Source organism: Dromiciops gliroides, chromosome 6 (assembly GCF_019393635.1).
Source record: "Dromiciops gliroides isolate mDroGli1 chromosome 6, mDroGli1.pri, whole genome shotgun sequence".
In the NCBI taxonomy this organism is placed as follows: Eukaryota; Metazoa; Chordata; class Mammalia; order Microbiotheria; family Microbiotheriidae; genus Dromiciops; species Dromiciops gliroides.
The window spans coordinates 175406423-175432054 of record NC_057866.1 but is presented as its reverse complement, the minus strand read 5'-3'; the positions used below and the strand labels follow the sequence as shown (position 1 = coordinate 175432054).

At 36.8% G+C, this 25632-nt stretch overlaps 1 protein-coding gene across 1 annotated transcript in view; it reads right to left on the bottom strand.

The window, feature by feature from the left end:
* Positions 1-749: 749 nt before the first annotated feature.
* Positions 750-25632, bottom strand: part of ETFDH (electron transfer flavoprotein dehydrogenase) — a 29427-nt gene continuing 4544 nt past the window's right edge. The window contains exons 3-13 of the mRNA XM_043970292.1: positions 25279-25508; positions 24109-24190; positions 21438-21556; positions 21194-21271; positions 15704-15850; positions 14659-14799; positions 13844-13987; positions 10660-10828; positions 5086-5268; positions 3761-3982; positions 750-3272 (exon numbers count right to left, since the gene is read on the bottom strand). Of these exons, the coding sequence (XP_043826227.1) occupies positions 3109-3272; positions 3761-3982; positions 5086-5268; positions 10660-10828; positions 13844-13987; positions 14659-14799; positions 15704-15850; positions 21194-21271; positions 21438-21556; positions 24109-24190; positions 25279-25508 (1679 nt within the window). The 3' untranslated portion in view covers positions 750-3108. The remainder of the gene's footprint in view (positions 3273-3760; positions 3983-5085; positions 5269-10659; positions 10829-13843; positions 13988-14658; positions 14800-15703; positions 15851-21193; positions 21272-21437; positions 21557-24108; positions 24191-25278; positions 25509-25632) is intronic.

Sequence of the window (25632 nt, the reverse complement as noted above, 5' to 3'; positions counted from 1 at the left end):
AACTCATTTGCTCCTTTTATTTCATTTTCAACTTTTCTGGCCCATCAGTGAATCTGATCCTGACCACAGCTTTGTGAGACTGGGAAGGAAGTTACCACTGTGCACAGGATTGCATTTAGGCTTTGGAAATCATGTAGATCATTTAAAAATGAGGAAAAAATATCAGAAGTTAAGTCTACTTATCCAAGATTACAGAGCATAAAGAAATAGAGATGGGATTCAAATTTGTGTTTTTTTCACTGTATACCCAGGGCTTTCTACTATACCTCTCATAGTACATATTGATGGATATCTGAAAATTATTTAAATTTCCTTAGCCCCATGATTTAAGACGTTTAGCCACTCAGTTTTCCTACTTGAAAAGTGACAGCTTTACAGTGGCAATGAGATGTGGCAAGGCATGTGAGAGTACTTAAAAAAAATATAGGGGCAGCTAGGTGGCACAGTGGATAGAGCACCAGCCCTGGAGCCAGGAGGACCTGAGTTCAAATCCGGCCTCAGACACTGAACACTTACTAGCTGTGTGACCCTGGGCAAGTCACTTAACCCCAATTGCCTCACTAAAAAAAAACAAACAAACAACAACAACAACAAAAATATATAGTATAATGCTTTATGTGAAGACCTGTTATTGTTAAAGTGCCATCAGTCTAAAATCATCTAAAATTGTCTGTTTAAAAGTCATATACATATAACCAATTTGAAAACAAATAGGTAGGTATAGAATAGACCAAATTTATCACCATATTAAAATCATTATAATTTTATTAAAATCAAAACAATTACTTTAATCTTATATGTCATCATTATTTCTGATAGAACTATATTTTTGAAGACTCTTCTTCCTCTTCCTAGTATCTGACTTGAGGCTAAACACATGTTTCCCCCCTCCCCCCCAAATTTTGCCTCTAGCTTGAGTGTGCGCGCGCGTGCGCGCACACACACACACACACACACACAGAGTTCTAAGGGGTTTCTGTAAGGTGTACCTTTATAATTTTCAACAGTTTATCAGCTTTTTTTATCAGAATAAAAACAGAGAAAACTTATGGTTGTGGGTGTCAATAAAAGAAAAGTGACAGTGTTATATGTTCTACTGGTAACAGAAGCAACTGTTCAGAGAAGGTACAGCACAGTCTTCCTACTCTTGAAATGTCCACTTGGTACCTGAGTAGCCATAGAATGTGGTGAACAATGAAATGTGGGTGATTATTGGAATGTGGATAAAGGGCATTGCTGGCCATGTCCCAAAGAGGGATAAGTGGATGCAGCTTGAGGAGTGACCACAAACATATTCTAGGAGCGTCTGTATTTAAAGGGGCAGCTTTTTCACTCAGAAGAGCCCTTTCTGATTACTATTTGATAAAATACTGTAGTAACTTAACAACCACTGCCCTTTAACAAATCACATTTTCACAGTGCTTTAACATTCATAAAGCATTTTCCTCACCATAACCCTGTGAGCGAGGTAGTGGAAGTATGGGTATGCCCATTTTACTGATTAGGAAAGCAAGCTCAGAGAGGTAAATCAACCAAGAGGTAAATGGGAAAGCCAGGAATAGACCCCAGCTGGCCTGACAGCATGCCTGGCATTCCTTCAGCTACCCTATTCTGCCAGCTCCTAGAATTGTTTGTGTAGTTGTCTATTATGACAGAATACAGAAAGCGAAAATTGGAGAATATCACCAAGCTAAAAAGATGGCCCTGGTAAGATATCACGCAAATTTCCCTTAAAGATTCAGAGGTAGGTTTTAAAAGAGGCAATTTGAGTAATTTCTAATTTAAGAAAATTCTTTTAAAAAGTTTTACCAATACAATTGTCTTTTCTTATTCCAGTTCCTACAGTATTTGTTTAGCTAATGATTGAAATGACAAACACATGAAACACTCACTGACCTCGACTCCATTTTTATCCCTTCCTTTATACAGGCAGAAAACAGTCTATGTTTAACAGATGTTATAAATGATGGGTGTTTATTTTACAGCCACTGAGGCAGAAATGCAAAAGACCAAACAGATTAAGGCACAGAAGGATAAAGATAATGCAGCTTATACAAAAAAAATGTTTACTTAAGAACATTGTTTTTGTTTAAATAGTATGCACTGATTGTACAAAGGCAGCATGAAGTCTGTTTAAGGGTGTCCTTGAATATTGCATTTGTTCCATAATACAAGCCTGCAACAAATACTGAACTTAGAGTTCCCTACATCTTACAGTATAGAAATAGGTAAGAATTATTCTTAATAAAACTGTTACAAAATAGTGTGAAATCTTGAATTTTTACAACAGCTTTCTGCATAGTTCACATAAATTTTTATTTTTTGGTAATAGTCATATCCAGTCTACCTGGAAGCTATTCGAGATTTATGTTCCTGTGTAAGTTGGTGAAGGAAAAAAAGTCAACTTTAATTTTCATAATGCAATACTTCACTGAGCTTTTTGCAGTTAATGAAGCAATTTGGATTTCTAACTGTCGCTGTCTGTACATAACCTATTTGTAAATTGTCTTTGATAAACTAGAATTTAATGAAGAGAAATTTCATGTAATCTTCATTCTGTACAGACTGGATAACTTAGAAATGATTTATTTATTTAAATCCAAGGGGAAATAATAATGATGATGAAATATTGGTTTTTAGGCTTCAAAGCCCCCCAAGTTATTCACCCATTGAAAAAGTGTGACTCAGTGAAAGCTAGTCAACTTCATACATGATAGAATAATTGACCAATGACACTCTTCTGAAGAATTAACAGGTCTAAGTGGGGAGGAACTGCACACATCAACCACTCCCAAACCTGAATCCTTGCTACAGCCCTTTCTGCTTTTCTTCATCTCATAATACGTCCCTTCTTCCTCTCATAATGTCCCATTTATCTCCTCTCCTTTTCCTCGATTCTCTTTAATTTGTAAAAAAAAAAAAAATTACGTTAGGTCTATAGAGTAATGCTTTTAACTTCCCGGGAAGCTCAACCTTCTCATTAATAGCAGGCTGCAGGATAATGTCGTACGTATTTAAAAAAATAACTTAAAGCTATATTTACTATAAAATGTTAGGGAACTACCCATCAAGCAAACCACTGATAAATGAAATCAACTGAGATTAACATTACATTCCATTGTAAGCAGGTCCTCCACCACCTTCTGGTACCACCCAGTTAATATTCTGACTTGGATCTTTAATATCACATGTTTTGCAATGGACACAGTTCTGAGCATTTATCTGTAATCGAAATCCAACACTTTTTTCCAACGGTATAAATTCATAAACTCCTGAAAAGTAAAAATATGTCATCTTAATTTAGCTATTATTTGGGGAGAGTTATGAATGTTTAAAATTTAAAATTACAAATAATAGTTAAATTATAAATAAAATAATAAATTTATAAATAGTAGTTAAAATAATAAAATTATAAATGGTAGTTAAAGAAATCTTTAATTTTGTTATGGTATCAATTACTATTGACACAACTATAATGTGATTAACTAAATAAGAAGGCACAATACCTAGGCTGGCCTTACTAATTGGGGGAAGGTAAGTTTTAAGACAACTGTGGAGAGAAGATAAATCAATTGGGAAATTCCTCATTTCCCAAGCTAGTTAAAGGTGATGATGACTGTTGGAGAGACCCCTGCAACAAATTTTGGGTACAGGTGAAAGTTTGGCTACTTTTTTTAAACCAGCTATTACACTAAGGTTCTTCTGGGTATGTTAAGCAATGTTAATATTCTGGGGAAAAAGAGAAAATAAAAGTACTTACCTGCAGGACAGAATCGTTGTTCTGGTCCACCAAATATCATCAAATTCCTATCCACAGGTAGCCTGTCATCCTTCAGTGTTAAGTGTGGGGGCTGGTTCTCTTCATGATTAGTACCACTAAGAGCCACTGAGGAGAGTAGGTCAAAACTGATCTGTCCATCAGGTTTTGGGTACTCAATAGGTCTACAAAACTTAGCTGGCTTTAGTTGATCATGGTCAGCCCCTAGAAAGATTTTGAATTAAATGGTTAACAGAAATATAAACCCTAATTTCATTTCTTTTTTTAAAAAAAGAAAGTGCCACAAAGAATTGATTAAAAACAAGAATCTCAGTGAACCATGTACTAGTCATATGGAGAATGGAGCAAAAACTAACAAACATTTCTTCATTAAAACACTGCTTCCCTCCTCAACTCCTTCCCTTGGAGAAAGTCAGTCTATAAGCATTAATTAAGCACTTACTACATACCAGGCACTAAGTGCTGGGGATATAAAAAGAGGCAAAAAAACGGTCTCTGCTCTCAAGGAGCTCACAAAGGGGGAGACAACATGGAAACAACTATGCACAGACACACTATATTCATGATAAATAAGAAATAAACACCGGAGGGAAGACCCTAGAATTAAGAGGGACTGGGAAAGGTTTTCCGTAGAAGGTGGGATTTTAGCTGGGGCTTGAAGAAAGTCAGGGAAGCCAGGAGGTGGAAGGGAGCATGCCAGGCATAGAAGACAGGCAGTGAAAGCGCCTGGAGCAGAGGGGTGGCCTTTGTTTGAGGAACAGTGAGGAGGCCACCGTTACTGGACTGAAGGATACATGCAGGCATTGAAGGTGTAGGAAGACTGGAAAGGTGGGGGTGGTGGGGGAAGCACTGCTCTGAGGTTTGGACTGAGGGTCCATAGCTCAGCCCAGCTTCAACACCAGCCATTTCACAGTGACCTGAATGATGAGTATGCAATCTTGTGGCCTATCTGGCCACATCTTCATACTCTCCCCAACTTAGCTTCCTCCTTCTAGCCAAACCCTAGGCATAGATGCCTCTTTTTATGATAATGGAGAATGCCAAGAAAATCTTTTCCATAGCGAAGAAAAATGAATACTATCCTCCATCCTCTTAATCTCCTAGTAAATATAGCAGCTTCCTTCTGCTTTTTTATGATAAAATTACATAAATACTAGTATAAAAATTTCCTCCAATAGTCTACCTACTTGTAGACAGATAATCCTCTCCTTTCTATAAATTTTGTTCGATGGCACAAAATTTGAGCATAATGGCCATGTATTTATATTTCATATTGTCTGGGGAAGTTAATGGAATGCTCAGATTACCTTTATGTTTCAATGTCCATGGTTCCATTCCTCTGAATATCCAGTAAAACAATCCAGTGTAAATCATTCCTCCATACAAACCCAATGGTGAATGGCAGGAAGGCCTGATGTTTCGAACAGCATAAAGTTCCTTCCACACCCATGATTTCTTCAAATTGTCCTCATACTCAGACACGTGGAGTCCTAGTATTCAAAAATTTCAGCTCAGATAATCTGTGTGAACATGCTTTGGAAAGTAGAAAACCCTGTACAAAGTAGTACTACTAAGATCTGGTGTAATTTTAACCAACTAGGAGCAATAGTCAAGTAAAAAAAGGCATGAAAAGCACCTTTCATGTGTAAATATATGCAGCATATTTAAAGAATTTCAGAATTTTATATTTAAAAATATTAACATCTTATCACTTAAAGTCAATGAAGTGGGTTTTTTGGGGGGGAAGGGAGGGAGCATGGAAAATCATCTACCCAACGAGATTATAATTCTCTGAAAGACTGCTAAAATAAATATGAAATTTCAAATTTTATTATGAACAGGGATGCTTAAAACCCTATCTTTCATCTTACTGTTTTAATTTAACAACGAAGACTTATGCCATTCCTGAAACTGCTCTGACACACAATGTGCTGCTGACATTCTAGAGCCCATGCCTCGGTCATGTTCTCTGGAGCTCTGCATCTCCGCCTTACTCCCTACTTCTTTCCCAACTACTGTTCTTTACTCTGAGCTCCAGCCCCTTCTGTCAAGTTCATGTTCTGACTCCCATTTTCTGTTAGACGCCAGTTCTGGTCCTATGTAAGATGTACGTGCCCCTGCACAAAGGTATTTAATATACACTTGTATATGAAAAGCAGAAGTGTGGGTCTGAATGTTCTATATGAACAAAAACTGATAAAACTGACATGGAAAAACGTGTGACCAAAAGACGTGAACATTTCGGAAGAGGTACAGCTTTTTGGTTGTCTTTTTCATTTTTGTCACTGAATCTTTCTTTGACAACAGTATCTACTGACTACTATCATTTCTAATTTCTGTCTCCTCTCTTCTCTTTACACTTTTCTTCCATTCTGTCTCCTTTTGTTTCCCACCTTTCATTGAACAGGGTGGACACTGATGAGTAAACTCCTTTATTATCTGCAAACACAGCAACTGTGGCATGTATGGCAGTCATTGCCCTCTGCACCAAAATTCTTTCTCCAACACCCAAAACACTACTCCCCACCCCCATGCTCACTTTTGGGTTCAGGACTATTCTGGGCACTTGAGAGGACTAGAAGGTTGGTTTCTGCACAAAAGTTTTGTTGTAGAACTTTTCTTAGAGCAGGGGTTCTTTGGTGGGGTGGGGTGTGGTGTAGTGTTAAATTTTAGATTTAAATACAAAATGAGAAAAGAAAAAAATGCTGCCATATATACAGCAGAACATAGGAAAGGATTCAATATAAAACAATAAATTTCCATTTTGAGCAAAGCCATATAATAAATACTACACATTGTTTTCAAGTCTGCCCAGCTTTTCTTTGCTTCTTTGGTTTTCTTTTGTTCTCTACTGTGTACTTTTTACTTTATTATTTCCCCCCCTCCCCAAAGAAGACTGCAGTTAAGTGTGGACACAAACGTAAGTACATGTATGTGTATTATATCTAGAGATAGGTACCCACACACATAGATATCTAAACACATACACCTATATACACATATACACTCATACAGGTTTCTCTGAAGGTGGATAGATAGCATCTTCCTTCACAAGTCCAAGACTTTCCAAATCAACTAGCTCATTATCTCCTACCCCACAGAAATATTCCAAGCCCATCACATGTTATCTGAGGGATTGTCCAAGAATGTTCCCCCAGTTTCGGCACTCCTTCTATTCTTGGCTACATAGGTTTTATTTATACATGAATAATTTAGTTAGAAAAACCAAAATTATACATTTTATGCTTCAACAGTGTTCTCACCTTACGATACAGTTTAAGGTCTGATTCTGCTAAAACTTTCCTTTATATCCTTTTTTCATGGTTTCTTTGAAGTTCCAGATCTTTTGTTCTTCCAAATAAACTTTTCTGTTTTTTTTTAATCTCAGTCAAATAATTTTTTAGTAATTTAATTGGGATGGCATTAAGTCTGTAGATAAGTTAGGTTAAGTTGTTATTTTTAAAATTATATGGGTTTTACCTACCCACGAACAATAAATATTACTTCAAATATTTGGATCTGAGCTTATTTGTATTAAAAGAAATTTGTGTTTATGTTCGAATAATTCCTATGTCTGTTTTGGCAGATATACACTCAGGTATTTCATACTGTCTTGTTATTTTAAATGGTCTAAAACAACATTGAATACTATTTCTGACACATAATATAGTTTCTATATTTCTCTTTTGATTAAATGTATTTTAACTTTAACTTTGTCTGAGATGTTAACTATCTCTGCTTTTTTTACATAATAAATTCTACTCCTGCCCTTTATTTTATCTTTGTGTTTATCTCTCATTTTTAAATGTTTCCTGAAAACAACATATTATTGAATGCAAATTTTTATTATGCTGTTTCCCTTTTATAGGTAAATTCATCCCCCATTCACATTCAAAGCTACAATTACTTGTTATGTAAAGCAGTGGTTCTTGTTTTTTTTTGGTTTTTGTGGGGCAATGGGGGTTAAGTGATTTACCCAAGGTCACACAGCTGGCAAGTGTCAAGTGTCTGAGGCCGAATTTGAACTCAGGTACTCCTGAATCCAGGGCCAGTGCTTTATCCACTGAGCTACCTAGCCTCCCCCTAAAGCAGTGGTTCTTAACCTTTCTTGTGTCACAGATCCCTTTGGAAGACTAGTAAAGCCTATAAACCCCCTCTCAGAATGATGTTTTTAAATCCACAAAACAAAATACACAGTATCACAAAGGAAATACATTCTATTGAATACAAATTATCAAAACATATATAAAAAACAAATTTTTGGCTCCCAGGTTAAGAACCTCTCTGTTTTTAACCTTCCCTAACCCCTCTATATTTGCACAAGTTAACAGAAAAAAATATATGTATGTATATAAAATACATCGTTATCTGGCTATAGGAAATATCATTAGAAAACATATAGTCTTCAAGAGAAGAATTGGAAACAATCTTGCTCATATACTTTTCATGGTCCTCCTGACTGCTCCACTTTCCTACTTCACACTGAATGATTTTACTCACTTGCCACAACGTGCTCCTGGCTTCTCTACCTCTTTTTGGTGATAAGCCTTCCTTAACTTCTTCAGTTTATGTCTTCGTGGTTTCCTACCTGGACTACTTCAACCTTTTCTTGCCAGCCTCCCTAGTTTCAGGCTCTTCTAACTACCACTGCCAAGGCTGTTTTCTTTTTTTAAAAAATTAAACTGAGAAAAAGACACACACACAAAAACTCTTATAACAAATATGTGTATATATATATATATACACACACACACACACACACACACACATACACACACACACACATACACACATACACATATACACACATATAAAAGCAGAACAAATGCCTGCCCCAGCCAACTCCAGAAGAGTTATGTCTCATTCTGTATCTTGTAACCATCACCTATCTTTCTGTATCCAACTGCTATTGAGATAAAATTTGCCATGTCTATGAGCTCATTTTTCTTCTCCTTAAGCCTGGTCTTCCTTCTGAATGACATGAGGTATCAGTAATATCATTCACCCAGTTTCAGTGTCTGAAACTTAGGTGATGTTTCTGACTTTTTCCTCTCTAATCTCCTATTCATTTTTATACAGAATCCCTTTGATTCTACCTCTGTCAACTGTCTCACATCCCTTCCTATTGCTCCCACAACTCTCACTCCCCCCCACCCCCGGATTATTATAATAGTCTCTTAAAAGGCCCATCTAACCTCCATTTGCCCCTCCCCCGTGCATCTTTTATCTGGCTGCCAGACCAATCCTCTTTGCGTATAGATCTGTTCATGTCATTCCTGTGCTCAAAAGTCTTCAATGGTTCTCTGTTCCCTCCTGAGTAGAAAAGCTCACAGAATCAAAGAAACTCAGAACTGAAAGGGACTTTAGAAATCACTCCCACCCCTTGTTCTTCATATTGATGAAGAAACAGCTTTAAGGGATTAGTTACACAGCAAGAATCAGAATTCCAACTCCTTAACCCGGCATTTAAGGCGTTACATCATCTTGCTTTGATGTTGGGAAAGACAAGGCAAAAGGAGAAGGGGACAGCAGAGGATGAAATGGATAGATAGTGCCATGGAAGCATTGAACATGGGTTTGGGCAGACGTTGGGACATGGAGGACAGAAGGGCTCTGGAATGCTATGGTCTATGGGGTCATGAAGAGTCAGATATGACTAAACAATGAAAATAATCTGTTAACAATCTACCTTTCTAGCCTCATTTCACATGATTTTCCACACCACTAGAGAACTCTGGTTCTTGAACATGCACTGTTTGCCTATTTTTGTTATGCTTAGAATGTCCTCTTCTCCCTCTTCTTTGCTTGTTAAATTCATACTAAATTTTAAAAGCCAATGTCTCCTTCCTCCAGGAAACCTTATTTGGTCTATCCTGTTGTCACCCTTCAGATCCCCATGGCATCACTATGCATTATGGTTTTATGTAAACTATGTCACTCTTTTACTAAATTGTAATAGACTGTGTATCTCTCCTTTAGAATCCAGCACATCCACCTGCATATAGCTGGTGCATAACAAATGTTCACTGAATGAAATGGATTTCTTTTTCTGCATTTAAATCCCTATGACAGCCTACTAGTTTACTACAGATTGGGTCCTAAGATCTTCACCTTGCGTTTGAAAGCTCTTCATGCTCAAAGTTCCCTTTTTGTCTACTCATCTCATTTCTATTTTAAATCCTCAGTTAAATTAGTGCTTGAAAAGTCACTTTCCTCTTTTGTTTTCTCCAGGATGAAACCTCTTTTCAAAGTCATCAGAGAAGATGCCTTCATCTTCAAGTCAGAACACGGAACTCTTATGATTCTCTTCCCCATCTTTACCTGATCAGGTTCCTGCTTTTGTTCTCCATACCCATTCCTAAACTGTAGTTATGCACAAACTGCATGCAGAATGAATGTGTCAGTTTTTATTTCAATGGCATATCTTGTTATGTTTGTGTAACACATTCATGCTGTCTTGGATTGTAAGCTCTAGAGGGCTTTTGTCATTCTAGGCACAGTCATACATTGTAAACATGATTTTTACAGAATGGTCTGACAAAGCTAGAATGTACCTCAACCTCATTTTAGTATTTTTCACATCTTAAATGACAAAAGCAAAAGATATAAAAAAACTTAGATATTTAAAAAACTTTAAATCTTAAGATAGCATATATGAGTTTTTACCATAACATATAATCTTATGAAAGAGTAGTTCATTCCTTATACATAAAATAGGTATAAAAATAATCAATTTATGTTAATATTTTTAAAAGTCCTATACATTTTTCATATTATTTATATATAATATGTAATTCACCTAGGGAGCTAATGCTGCTTTTACAAGTTTCCAATGGAGCAAGTGATGGGTTTGCTCCATACATTAACTAGTAAGTTCTTACCCATTGTTTCTGACTGGAGATTCTCACTGGTTAGTTTGCTGAAAATGGATTCTGCAGCCACAATGCCACTTTTCATTGCAGTGTGAGTACCTTTAATCTTAGGAACATTCAAGAAACCAGGGCTACAACCAATTAACACTCCACCAGGGAAGGTGAGTTTTGGTATAGACTGAGGGGAGAGAAGAATAAAGATTGAGGTTCCAAGTGATATCAGTAACTTAAAAAAATTTTAAATATATCCATCCATCCATCCATCCATTCAGAAACTGAAAAATAACTTTCTTTAGTAAATATATTGGAATTAATACACTGAAAAAATTAAGAGGAGAAAAAGAAGCAGAGTCAGATGAACACCTGCTAAATAAAGAGATATGAACTTTGGTAGTCTTAGAGGGAGGTTAAACTTTTTACTTTATTTTTCTATTTCTTGAAGTCTAGGTATTCTTTGTAAGAATGGGGAAATAGAGCTTAGTTAACATAGAAGATGGAATTCACATGCAACCCAAGATCTAGAGTATACCACTAGAGAAATTGTTAAGTAATTATATTCTCATTTATAAGCACTCCAAGGACACAGTTAATAACATAATTTTGCCTAATGTGAAGCTGAAGAACTAGCTAAAAAAAAGTGAATTCTCTTAGTACTATAATTTACTTTATTTTAAAAATGACTCTGATATATAGCTTTAAGATTTTGAAGCACCTTTTCCCCTACCACACTACTGGGAAGGTAGATGGTGCAAATATTATTCCTATTTTACAGATTAGAATACTGAGAGGCTCAAGTATATTGGCTTTTTAAGGTCCCACAGCAAACAAGGGTCAGGATTAGGATTCAAACTCAGATTTTTGTACCTAGCAAGGTATACTGTGCGAAGCCTGGGGATACAAAGCCAGGGATTCAAGGAGCACATTCACTCCCTGTCTTACTCTTTAGCCCTAGAAAGAGAGTTTTTCCCCAGTACTCCCCTCCTACTCTTCTTCAATCAATTAGGAAATAAGCATTTATGAAGTGCCTACTATGTGCCAGGAGCTGTGATACAGAGATAAAAATAAAACAAAAATCTGTCTTGAGGGACTTTATATTTTATTATAGGAAAAGCAATCTACACACATGTAAGTAAATAAAGAATACATACAAAGCAATTTAGGGGAGGGAGGAAGCTGCCAGCAATTGAGGGGAGGAAGCTAGGAAGCCCTCTTGTGGGTGGCTGCTCCTGAGGAAAGGGGATTCTAAGAGGCACAAGTCGGTCAGTCAGAGGTGAGAAGGGAGGATATTCTAGGCCCATGGATAGGAGATGGAGTGTCATGTATGAGACACAGCTAGCAGGCCAGAATGGCGGGAGTGAAGAAGGCCTTTAAATGCTACAGAAGAATCTATATTTGATCCTAAAGGAACAGGGAGCCCCCCAAAGCTTTTTAATCAAGGGAATACTATACTCAGGCCTGTGCTTTAGCAATATTATTGACTTTGGCATCTTTGTGGTGGAAGGATTGGCAAGGGGAAAAGACTTGAGGTATGGAAACCAATTAGGAGCACATGGCAGTAGTCCAAGTGAGAGATAATGATGATGGCCTGAACTAGTTTGGTGGCTGAATGAAATGAAATGGAATGGAGGTGAGATGCTGTGGAGGTAGAACTGATATGACTTGGCAACTCACTGGATATATTGCATAAGGGAGAGTGAGGATGACTCCAAGGTTGTGAACCTAAGTGACTGAAAGAACAGAGATGTTCTTGATAAAAACAAGGACGTTTAGAAGAGGGCTGGGTTGGGGGAAGGGAGAGAAATTAATGAGTTCAGTTTTGCACATGTTGAGTTTAAGATGCTTATGGGATATCTAGTTGGAAATACCTAATAGGTGGTGTGTGTGTGTATGTGTGTTGTGGGGGGGGGGAGGGAAGAAGCTTCAAGGAGAAGAATTCTTGCATTGATTCTTCTTACTAGCCAAGGGCCAGGTGGGGAGTGGGAGTGGAAATAGAAGACCCTGAAGCCTTGTGATTGCTAGAGCAAGAGCTCAAGTGAGGGTACCACCGTTCCAGGGACAGTGACAACACTGATAGCCACTTCTATAGGTAGTAACGATGGCAACTCCGAAAGACAGAAACATTGTTAGAAGACCAGTAACATATGGAACATCCAAAATCAGGGGTTCATAAGCACAGATCATGTAGTAAGAATCTTTTTTTTTTTAATGCTTCATAGTAGAACGTTATATAAGTCAAGTACTTCTCATACCTTATTTAAGAGGGCCTAGTTACCAAGGCAACAAAAATCTCATTATAAGGTGCTCTTAAGGCAAGGTACCCGAAAAGAAAGTATTGTTTTCAGGCTCTAACGATAATGATGCAATAAAAGGGAAATGTTGGTTATTTGTGACCTTATGGACATGAACTGATGTATCTTTCACCTCACAATAAGATTAGAATATTTTCAAAAATAGATATATAGCTATAAATAACAGATATAAATCAGTATGTTGAATTTAGTATTGTGAATTATGGATTTTTTGAAGTATCATGAAAATTTTTAAATTTTATTTTAATTTCAAAATTCAATTATTTAAACATTGTTTGGGAATTCTACCTATTTACAGGGTAGATTATAGACTTAAATGAGATATAAAATTGGACAGTTTACAAATAGAACTGAGACTACCTAAAAGGAGAAAAAGGAGTAAATGTTAGCAGCTATTTGAGATGTGTATTTAACTAGTTTCAGTTTGCTCAAAGCTAAAGTAATCGAATTTTCAATGATAATTTGTCAGGATAGAAACTTTTTACTTCAACTAAATTTAAGAAAGAATTTATCATATAGAGCTTTGAATGAAGGAGAGTGGGTAACAGTTGATCAGCTATGGTTAAGCAAAATATAAAAATAAAAGTCTGTTAAATAGTTAAAAAAAACAAATTCACTTTTTTGAGGAGGCTGATACAGCATCTGATTTACAATTAAAGGATACTAATAAGTTACATTTACAATGACTACCAAATAAAATAGTATATACTCAAACAATAGGTGGTTTGTGAGAGTTCTGTAATTTTTTCTTCCATTTTATAATTCTTTTCACCTAAATTTTTATGCTAGTTTCAATATCAAATTTATAACAGATATACAGTATACACCAGCGGGGAAAAAAGCAAGGAAAATGATTTAGTGATAAGAAAAGGAAAGAATATTACCTGAAAGCCACCTTCATTGAGAGCTCTGGCTCCATAGGCAATCCTTTTCCCACCCTCCAGGGTTGGCTGAATGCTAGGATGGTGTTTCCACCTCTGGAACTCTCTAAATGGGCTTAGGTATGGATTTTGATAATCCAAACCAACCTTTGAAAAAAAAAGTATTTTTATATTTTAAGTCTGGTAGACATATGTAATTAGCTACTTTAATTTACGGGAAAAGTCAAGTTAACATTTAACATCTTAATAACCAGCTACCTCAATTTAAAAGAATAAATAGCATATGAAATCTGCATAGGAAAGATGACAGTCAAGCAAACAATACAGTAGCTGATTTTTTAAAAATTAGCAAACATTATAAAATAAGAGGCAATTTAATAACAATTGGAAAGATGTGTCATACTATGGTAAATTTGACTCTAGAATAAACCTTAGATACCTGCACATTTCATAGATAAGGAAATTGAGGCCAGAGAAGTTAATTAATTTGCCTTAGATTACACAGTGAATAAGTAGTTGATGTAGGATTTGACAAGCATACAGTAGGATCAAATGCACTTCTACTTTGTTTTCATTCCTGCAGATAATCTAATAGAGTATAGTCTAGATTTAATATCCAGCCATAATTACATATGATTAGGTGCTTAACACATTCTCATAAGTATCAAACATTTTTTTCTTCTTTAAGAGTGATGTTGACTGAAATGAAAAGTGAACTATTAGTTTTTAAAGGTTTTTATGTCCTCTCATCTCTCTTATTTTCATAACAAAAAAGATCCTCTGAACACAACAAGTATTAGAGAACAGAAATAACTTACCACAAAACCAAGAGCTACCATTGGCTCACTCTCATTTAAATGGTAGAGGAAAGATCCTCCATATGTATGTCTGTCCAAGGGCCAACCAACTGTGTGTTCTACTTTGCCTGGTTTCCATTTCTTTTTGTCAATAATCCATAACTGTAAACAAGGCACAGACATATTTAATGTTTTTCTTTGTTTTTTAGCAATGAAAAATTTCTTTGAAAAGGCAGCAATAATGAGAAAGATACATAAAAGAGGCTCTTCTCTCAGCAAAAGAACATATATATGTGTGTGTGTATATATATATAGATTAAAATTTAGTAAAAAGGATCAGAATTTTTAAAGTATTTTTTCAGGAAGCATATCATTCTCCTTTAAGGTTTTAAATTTCATTTTTCAAGGTCAAAGCTGGAATGAAAAAAAGCACTGGGTCTTGGACCTTGCACTTTTTTGATTCCAGCTTTATACCAGGAATTTTCATTAAGGCAACTTAAGGAGTTAAGTGACTTGCCCAAGGTCACACAGCTAGTAAATATCTGAGGTGAGATTTAAGTCAGGCCCTCTTGACTTCAGGGCCAGTGTTCTATCCACTGTGCCACCCAGCTGCCCCAATGGAATCTTATAAATCATAGTAAAACCATATTTTATAAAGTCCAAGAAATTCAAGATCGAAAGGAGAAGATAATTTAAACACTATATAGAGGATAGACTATCTAAAATATAAACCTTATTTTAAGTCATATTACTAACAGCTAGAGAAACAGATTAAAATCTGTTACAAAAATCATTAAAATGAAAAAGCTCTGGATAACAAGTAAAATTCAAGTCTCCATCATTAAATCACATAACATTTGATAAAAAATAAATACCAATATAATAAAATGACCTGGACCATTTTTGCTGTAATGAGATTTGACTTTTAACTACCTTTACAATAAAACAGTTCAACTTGATTTTTTTAAAAGTGTCTATTAGCTATGTAAGATAGCTGTGTAATAACATCAACTGATTTAAACTTTATCTTCCAACAATTAAAATTTCTACAGTGACAAAATGTTACCTCCTTTAATCCAATACCATAGGTCTGGGGTTCACAACTGGCCCTCAAATCAAACTTCTTATACAGCTGCTTGGCGAGATGTCCATGACAACCTTCACTAAAAATGGTGACTTTGGCATGTAGCTCTAGTCCTCTTTCAAATGTATCCTGGAAAAGCACAGCATGTTATAATCCGCACTGTCTCCAACAACACAGACGTAGGTCTAGCATTCCACCAATACAGAATGAGATTTCTCCATACTCTAGGAAGCTGCTTTAGGAATTGCTGTGACCAAAAAAAAAATCCATCATCTGGTGGTCACTGCCCTGATGATGAGCCGCCTTCCTAAATTTAGCTATGTTGCTTGTCAGCTGACAGTCCATCCACAGGGCTTTTATCTGAATGAGGCTGTTCTCTCTTGCTACAACTTTTTTGTTTCTTTTTTTTTTTTTTTTGGTTGGGCAATGAGAGTTAAGTGACTTGCCCAAGGTCACACAGTTAGTAACTGTCAAGTGTCTGAAGCTGAATTTGAGCTCAGGTCCTCCTGACTTCAGGGCTGATGCTCTATCCACTGCGCCACCTAGCTGCCCCTCCTGCTACAACTTTTACTGACAGGACCTTTGAGAACCCAAGCTACACCCCAATGCATCAAAGTAGAGAGCCAAAGGAAAAAAAAAGTCAAATTAGGGCTATTCAAAATTTCAGATCTGAAGCTTAAATGACCAAGATTCTACTTATACTACACTCTGTTTTGGATTAAAAAATGTAAAAAGAAAAAAATTATTATCAAGAAATAAAGACATGAGGAAGATAGCATGTGTACCCCATAGCGAGACAATAATGTAAACCTCACTTCATAGGACTAGATTTGGACAACACACAGCTAAGAGGTGTCCAACTAGTTTTGTTGAGAAATTTCTCAAGTGGGGCCAGCAGACAACACAGGTCTTCTGCATGGGAGATGTGCTGTAGTTCTGGGGAAGGACAAGAGGTGTGGAAACAATGAGGTTCACTCGAGAAGGGAAAAGGTCCTGGAACTGAGTCACCATGAGGTCCCAGCACCTTCTTGACTTACCAAGGCCCACTTTCCTCTGCAACATGTCCAGTGCTTCTCCCTACCAATTTTATACCCAACATTGATCCCTCACTTGGGAGATTCCTAGACTGAAGAGCCAGGCTTGTGAAATGATAAGACAGAAGGAGCAGAAAGGATGCATGGCCTTGTCACCTGGCTTAAAATGCTTACGGGTCTAATAAACCTATTTCATTTATATGAGTGCTTCTAGTGAGGCCAAAAATGAGTGGAAAGGCGCCTAGCCTCAGTAAGTCTCAACTTCTGACTGAGGCACAGGTTTGCTGTGTGATTGTGGGCATGTCAATGAATTCTGGGAGGTTTCGTTTCCCTAGCAATAAAATGAAGATAGTAATGCATATGTTACCAATAATCTCAATTGGTCATTTGTTGTGAACAAAATGCTTCGTAAACCTTCAAGTTCTTTGTAAACACTGAGTTTTTAGTATTATGATTAAGAATCAGAGCTTGAGGGAAAATGCAAAACCTTGGTACAGGCTACCTCTGTTACAAATCTATAAACTGGCTATTGGCCCTTAAAGATAAATAGATCAATAAAATGGGCAGATGGTGATATCTCTCTTTTTAACCTAATTTATTTACCTGACGGCTGTTTTCTTTATTATTGGTTGCTACCACCTCAAAGCAGTTTTTGTTGAGTCTAGCAAAGTGACAGATTGCACTTGTGTTACTCTTTTATTACCAAGATTAATAACGGGGAGCATGTTTTAAAAATATAAAAAATTCAATTCAGTTCAAACATTTGCAATTCATATGCATTTGCATGGGGGAAGCATCATATCTATATGTTGTTCAGTTGTTGCAGTTGCGTCCTACTCTTTGTGATCCCATTTGGGTCCAACTCGTTTTCTAGTTGGCAAAGATCCTGGAGTGGTTTTCCATTTCTTTCCCTCGCTGGTTTTATAGATGAGGAAACTGAGGCAAACTGACTTGCCCAGGGTCACACAGCTAGTAAGTGTATGAGACCAAATTTGAACTCAGATGTTTCTGACTTCTGGCCTAGTGCTCTAGCCACTGAGCTGCCTCCATATATACGGGTAGAACTGATCAATTCAGAGGCGAAAATAATTTGTCAAAAACATTTAAGACCAAAGATTTTGAAGAATGAATTTGAAAATCTGAAATGTTCTTTGGAAAGAATATTTGAACGAAATGATTTTTTAAAAATAGCACGAAACAGATATTTGGGAAACATGCAGACCCACCATAGTCCCAAATTTTGTCCCAGCCCCAGGTTTGGGGATGAAACAATGACACTTGCTGGGCTACTGGGGAAAGACTGGACTATACATGGAACTGAAACTGGCATGACAAAATGGCACCTAGTTACTGTCACACCTGGCTGCTAGCTCCAAAACCCTATGACCTTAGACTTTGAGCTGAGAATGATTTGGAGGTCTCAATAAGAAAAGAGGCAAAACTCTGGGCTTAATTCCCATACTGTGACCCTTAGGAATAAATCCCAGGAACATGAGATCAGTCTTTCATGCTATGTTTTAATAGAAAAAAAAAACCCTAGCCAGGGAGTCAGGAGATTATGTGATCTTAGGCAAGTAACTTAACCTTGTTGGGCCATAATTTCCTAATATGTAAAATGAGGGAACTAAACTAGATGATATTTAAAATTACTTCCAGCTCTAAAATTCTGTGAATCTAGGAAAATATTTTAAATTTTGTTTTTAAACACCTTTGAAATATTTCAAGAATCAATGATTTTATTGGTAAGTATAATCCTTCTACCAAGGCAAATCACAAGTTCCTCCAAGACTTGGAACAAGAGAACGCAGCCAAAGAATTAACCTTCCTAAGGCTAATCTGGTGATGTTCTCAAGCCTTATCTAGGTTGGCCCTTGGAGAACAGACATAGTATCTGATGTCAGACATTAACAGAAACCTTTCATTGCTTTGTGACACGGCCTTCAAGAACACAGGATCATCCACCTCCATTCATACAATGATGAAGTAGAAGTAGGACTTTTGTGTAATATAATTCCAAAAAAAAAAATTAACTTTACAATACAACCACACTGGCAGGTAGTAGGATTGATTAACAGCTGTGAAGGCCCAGGTAAGGTTGTGTAACATAAATGTGTAGAGGACCCAGTCAGAATAGTTGTGTGACCTTCTCTGTGGAAGTGATCCAAGGCTACGACTTGGCAGGGCACAACTGGTGAGTGCTAAGGGGGATAAGGAGTAAAGAAAAGAGGACAGTGTAGAGTTATACTTAGTTCAACAAAGGGTCAAGCTGGAGAAAAGGGAAGAGAGTGGCTAGTGCAGTGAAGGTAGCCTTGGAGAGAATTGAGGGGTAGAAGAATTAAAGGTTGTGGTATGCATAAAGAGTAAGGTTTGGTGCTGAAAGCAGAGAGAAAGGTAGAAAGCCAGTAGGTAATGGTCAGATAAGGAGCTTTCAGAGTCCTTGAACATGGAGGAGGTGCATTTGTGGGTGACGGCAAGATCAAAATTATGACCATCTTAGTATGTGGTTGAGGTGGGTAGAAGAACGAGTCGTGAGAAGTGAATAGGTTGAATAAATGAGTTGTCAGGGTATTGTTATGGTGAAAGAGGGTCAATATGTATGCTGAAGTCTCGTAGTACAAGGGCAGGAGTTAGAGAAGAAAGAAAATTTGTTAAGCTATGTACCAAAGTCATTGAGCAAGAAGGAGAGTGAGCTGGAGGTCTGAAAACAACAGCTACCAGGATTTTGATTGGGTAGTAGATATGAACAGCATGAACTTCAAAGGAGGAGGTTCCTGAGTGATGGAGGTGAGAAGGTAACCTGCAAGTGGCAATGGGGAGCAAGGAATATTCCAACTTCTCTGCCTCAAGCAAAGAACCAAAGGCAAGGACAGAAATCCAGGGAGGCTGTGGTACAGGAAGCAGCCAGGTCTCAGTAATGACTAGAAGACAGAATGAGTGGTAGAGAAAAAGATTGAAGGTGAAGGGAAGTTTGTTACCTTTGGAACAAGCCGTCCAGGGGGCAAAGTAGAAGGGGTGGGTTGGTAGCTGGTTGGAACTTTGGGATGGGAAAGTTGAGGGAGACAGAAATAAGAAATCAGGTGGTTGGGGGATGGGGAATGAAGTTTGATTATGACCTACATGGTTTCAGAATCACTGAGATGTGTAGGCTATGATCAGGTATGAAGATGAAAACGGGAGGGGGTCACTCCTCTTCCCAGTGAAGTTGAAGATCAGGGTTGGAGATCAGTGAGCACAAGATGGAAGGCAAACAACAGATGGTCAAATGAGGCACCATTTCACTACTTTTCTTCCCTCTTAAGGCTGGAGATTAGGAAGGAAATGGTTCAGGAGAACATGGAAGTCCTGCTCTCCTTTGACAGGCACAGCAAGAAGTGGAAGGCCTGAGGTCAAAGGAGTCTTTGCACTGTAAATTCTCCACATTGGGAGTGGGAGATCAGGCTGGAAGCCAAAAGTGGAAGATGCCTTGTGCTAGCACAGATGCAAGTAGTACTAGGCAGGTCCTTTGCCACCTTCTCACAGGAAGACTGCCAGAAAACTTTGGTTAGTAGAATCTGTCTTTTTTTTTTTTTTCAGGGCAATAAGGGTTAAGTGACTTGCCCAAGGTCACACAGCTAGTTAAGTGTCAAATGTCTGAGGTCAGATTTGAACTCAGGTCCTCCTGAATCCAGGGCCAGTGCTTTATCCACTGCGCTGCCTAGCTGCCCCTAGAATCTGTCTTCACTCCTTGGATGATATGTTTCTTATTTTATAATGTGTTTTAACATAAACCATCTCAATCCCTCTGGATGTAAAGATAGCATAAATCTTAGATTAGTAATAGGTACAGCCTCAAATCAAAAGTATAGTCTTTGCTGGCCACAGCACAGAAAGAATGTCTGTCTCTTTCTGGCTTTTCAGTTCTATATCTGAACATAAAGAAAGTAACACTGCTAGTAATGCAATTTCCATATGTGGCTAGCATGTTCTACACACATACACACATGTATATGTATGCACAGACATATGTATGTGTACATATGTATATTTAACACACAAATACAAAATACACCTGTTGACTTAACATTAAGACACCTGAAATACCAAATATTACACACACACACACATGCACATGTGTACATATGCACATATACACACATACATGAATGACAGGAGTTTTGGCTACAAATGGGATTAAGTACAGACTGGTTCTTTGTTCATTGGTCTCTCGGACAACTTTGTACTGTCATGTCTGTACCTCAGGCCTTTATGGTTCAACTGTTTTTTTTAATTCAAGAAAAAAGTTCTGTTAACTGATATCTGGGGATTCTCTTAACTATTTCAGCAGTTTATGGCATCATTAAATGTTTTTGTCAAAATGTTAAATGCATTTTCATCAACTTTAAGTTCCCTCAACATTTTTATTAGTTTCTGAAAATCAAATTATTATTAAGAAATTTACCTTTGGTGCTCCATCCTTCTGTATGCCTACATCATTAGTAGCAATTCCTTTTACACTGCCATCTTCATGATATAGGACCTTATTTTTAAAGACAGAAACAAACGAATCACTATTTCTTTCTACAAAACTAAAGTGTAATTCCTTTACATGAACAAATCTCTTCCCATGCATACATCTTATTTAAACTACAAACTTCAAAATTAAAAAGTCTCCTTTTCATTAGGACAATAGAAGATTTCATTACCTCTGCAGCTGCATACCCTGGGTACACTTCAACACCAAGCTCTTCTGCTTGCTGTCCCATCCAACTAACCAAATGGCCTAAGCGCACAATATAATTTCCATGATTAGACATTGGAAGACCTACAAATACAGAATACATATTCTTAAGTATTTACTGATAGTATATTTCTAAAATTGTATTCTTAAAAATATAAATTAAGTAATAAAGATTTGAGTTAGTATGTACTTCAATACATAAGGCTCTGTGTTTCATCATTGTACGGGTTCACTCTCCACACCAATGCAGATCGCAACTCCTTTATCCCCTAGTATACTGCTTCATGAATTATTTCACCTGAATATCATTCGATAGTCAAATTTCTGGTGATAGTTCTCTTTGTAACTAAGGTTGGTGGAACTGAATTAGTTCAACCATTTTGGAATGCAATTTGGAACTATACTCCAAAAGTCACTAAACTGTACACATCCTTCAACCCAACAATAGAACTGCTAGGCATGTGCCCCAAAGAGACAAAATAAACAGGGAAATAACCACCATGGAAAATAAATATTCACAGCAATCTTATTAATGTAGGAAGTAACTGGAAACTAAAAAGATTCCCATTAATTGGTGGAATGGTAAAAAATTTATGCTATATTAACATAACAGATTATTATTATGCCATAAGAGGGTGAAAAGGACAGATTTAGAACCAAGTCAACAAATATTTATTAAGCAATTATTAGATATAAGGCACTGTGCTAAACACTGGGGATACAAAGAAAGGCAAAAATAGTTCCTGCTCTCAAGGAGTTCAGTTTTATGGAAGGTGACAAACACATAAACAACAACGTACAAACAAGAAATCTATAGGATAAACTGGAGATAATCAATGGAGGGAACTACCATTTAGAGAGATTGGGAAATGCTTTCTGTAGTTGCTACTTAAGAGAAGCCAGGGAAGCTTAGAGACAGAGATAAGGAGAAAGAATCTAGGTTCAAGGGACAGCCAGTGAAAATATATAGGAGAAATGGACTATCATATTCCAGGAACATCAAGGAGGCCTATGTCACTGGATCATAAATTACAAGGGGAGGAGGAAGGTCTAAGAAAGTTATGAAGTAATTTAAAATCTGAGTATTTTATTTTATATGGGATCCTGAAGGTGTAGAACCACTGGAGTTTATCGAATAGAAGAGTGATATTGTCACACCTGTCCTTTAGAAAGATCAATTTGACAACTGAGTGGAGAATGAATTGAAGTGAGGAGAGACTTGAGGGAAGGAGACCAATCAGAAAGCTATGGTAATAGTCTAGGCATGAAGAGATGAGGGCCTATATCAGGATTATGGTTGTATCAGAATCAAGAAAGGGGAATATATGGGGCAGCTAGGTGGCGCAGTGGATAGAGCACCGGCCCTGGAGTCAGGAGTACCTGGGTTCAAATCCGGCCTCAGACACTTAACACTTACTAGCTGTGTGACCCTGGGCAAGTCACTTAACCCCAATTGCCTCACTAAAAAAAAAAAAAAAAAAGAAAGGGGAATATATGAAAGATGTTACGAAGGTAGAATTGATAGGACTTAGCAAATTGACTGGATATGGTGAGAGAGAATGAGGAGTTGAGGATGACAAATAAGATTTGAGTCCGGGTGACTGAGAGGACAGTGATATCTTCAACACTAATAGGAAAGTTAGGAAGAAGGGAGACCTTGGGTGGGGAAAGATAATAGGAGAAACTTGTAAAGATTTGCATGAATTGATGAAGAGTGAAGGGAGAAGCAGCAGGAGAATGAATCATGCAATAACTACATCACTATAAAGGAAAACAACTTTGAAAGACTTGAAAACTCTGATCAGCTCAATGACCAATTATGATTCCAGAGGACCAAGGACAAAATATACTTTCCCCTTCTTACCAGAGAAGTGATGGATTAGAGGTGCAAAATAAGATATAAAATTTCAGACATATCCTGTATGTGTCTGCTTTGTATGTTTATGCTAACTTGTTCCAAGTGAAAGTTTTAAAGAATGGGGGAGGGGCTTTAGAAGGACTAAAAAAAAGCAAAGAGCATTAATGAAGCATTTTTTTAAATGCACAGAAGAGAAGGGGGTTTAGAGGGAAAACATTAACAAGCAAGATAGATTCTGAATTAGTCTGCTGAATTTAGCATTTTTTAAAAATTCCAAACCAAAAAACAAGCAGTACATGAGATTTGCAGTTTCATATACACTAATCTTTTTCTGTTCTTTTCATATGGAAATGTTTGTGTTTGTCAAGTTCATAATAAAAGAAACTTTGAAAAAATTAGCTCAATTGAAACTAAGATGACAGACACATAGCTTATCATTGAAACCCTTCCAATTTTTAGGTATTGTCAGGATTTGACAAGCCAGGGTTATTTCTTTACCACCATGATGGGACAGAACAGAATTTTAATTGGGAGACAGCAGACAGGGGAAAAAATTATATATTTACATTGTAATTATAGTTATTCACCTGTCCCAAGTCCAACTTCTTCAATAAAACTTCCATTACTTTATTATATTTTGGTCTAGATTTGTACTTGTAGTGAAATAAAAGTCACAATGGATTTTAAAAAACAAATTACACCACAGAGTTACAATACTTATACTTCATTTCTGCTTTCCTACCTTCTCATTCAATGCTCAGCATTTCTCACTCCTTACCTGGAAGGATTGGCACAGGAATTCTAAATTTCTCTGTTAAAATTCCAAATTTATCTTCTGTTACAGGAGTTGTAAGTGGAGCCTGGATATCAAGAAAGAGGAAAATATACAAAGTTATTCATAAAAATATTTATTTTACATTTGAAACAAAAACACTGCATTCCTTTTTCATTATTTTATGGGGGTTAACAGGTTTTATATTATTTTAGGTAATGATGGCGCTCTGTGTTAGAATCTACAATAGAGTCAACATACTAGGAGACCTGTGAAGAACAACTTTTCTTTTTATACTAAAATTGGTAACATTAATCCAAAAACATGTACTTCAGTTACTATATAGAGAAGAGGAACAGAAACTATTTTGAATTCAACTTGGTCAATATGAAAAGCATAAGGCCGGTATCCATTTTTTACCTTTTTCCTAAGTGTCCTCAGAATAAACAGATGGAAAACCATTCTGTGAGGAAGGGCTGTTACATAGCACCCTTATAAATTAAGAAACAGGTATGTAAATGTAATGCCCAAAGTCAAACGAGCAGGTTAAGAACAGACATCAACCAATTAGATATCAATTTGCTCTGGTTGTTGAAAGGTTATGCATCTTGAGTGCTTTAAAGATCCATGACTTCCTCAGTGTAGGCACTCCTTTCACTGGGCCTTTCTGAGTTCCTGCGGCTGAAAAAATATCTCCTCTTAGCCAACTTCCTAGTGATATGGGGGAGAAGGAGGGGTAATAGAAACTGGGAAAAGAAGGGAAAGAGGAAGAGGGAGACAGAGAAAGGGCATAAAGAGATGGAAAGGGAGGGAGAGGGGCTGTAGGTTTATTTTCAAAATTCAGGTTGGCTTCTCTGGGTTGGAAGAATTTTTTTCAGGTTTATAAATAAAGATTCTAAGAAGAAATAAAGATTATATAACAAAACTTAATGAACATCCTGTATTTTTCCCCAATACAAACGGTTCAACTTTCAAAGAAAGGTTATATCATAAATCCTATAAGTAAAGCATGCAGAAAATACCAAAGTAAATTAAAACCTTGATACTTAAACGTAATTTTAATTCTAGTTTTCCCTTCGTTCACTAAAATGTTCATTATCATCCTCTGAGAAAAATTCTTAAAATGAAATATACTTGTACAAATATTTGGAATGGAGAACCAAGAGCTGTGCATACCCCTTTCTCTTTCCAGTCTGGGAAGAGTTCTTCAAAAGCAGATGGTTCAAGACAAGCACCAGAGAGAGTGTGTGCTCCTAACTGAGCAGCCTTCTCCACTAGACATACTCGAATTTCTTTTTCATGTTTAGCAGCCAATTGTTTTAGACGAATAGCTGCAGAGAGACCAGCGGGGCCTCCGCCAACTATCACTACATCAGCTTCTTCTGCAAATCTTTCCATGTTCACCCCTTTAAATGAGGTTAAAAAAAAAGAATTAGATATTATTTCTTGCTTTACAAAATCTCAATTAAATACAACATTAATAATGAATATAGTATTGTAGTAGATGTTCCCTAAAATCCCACTATTGTG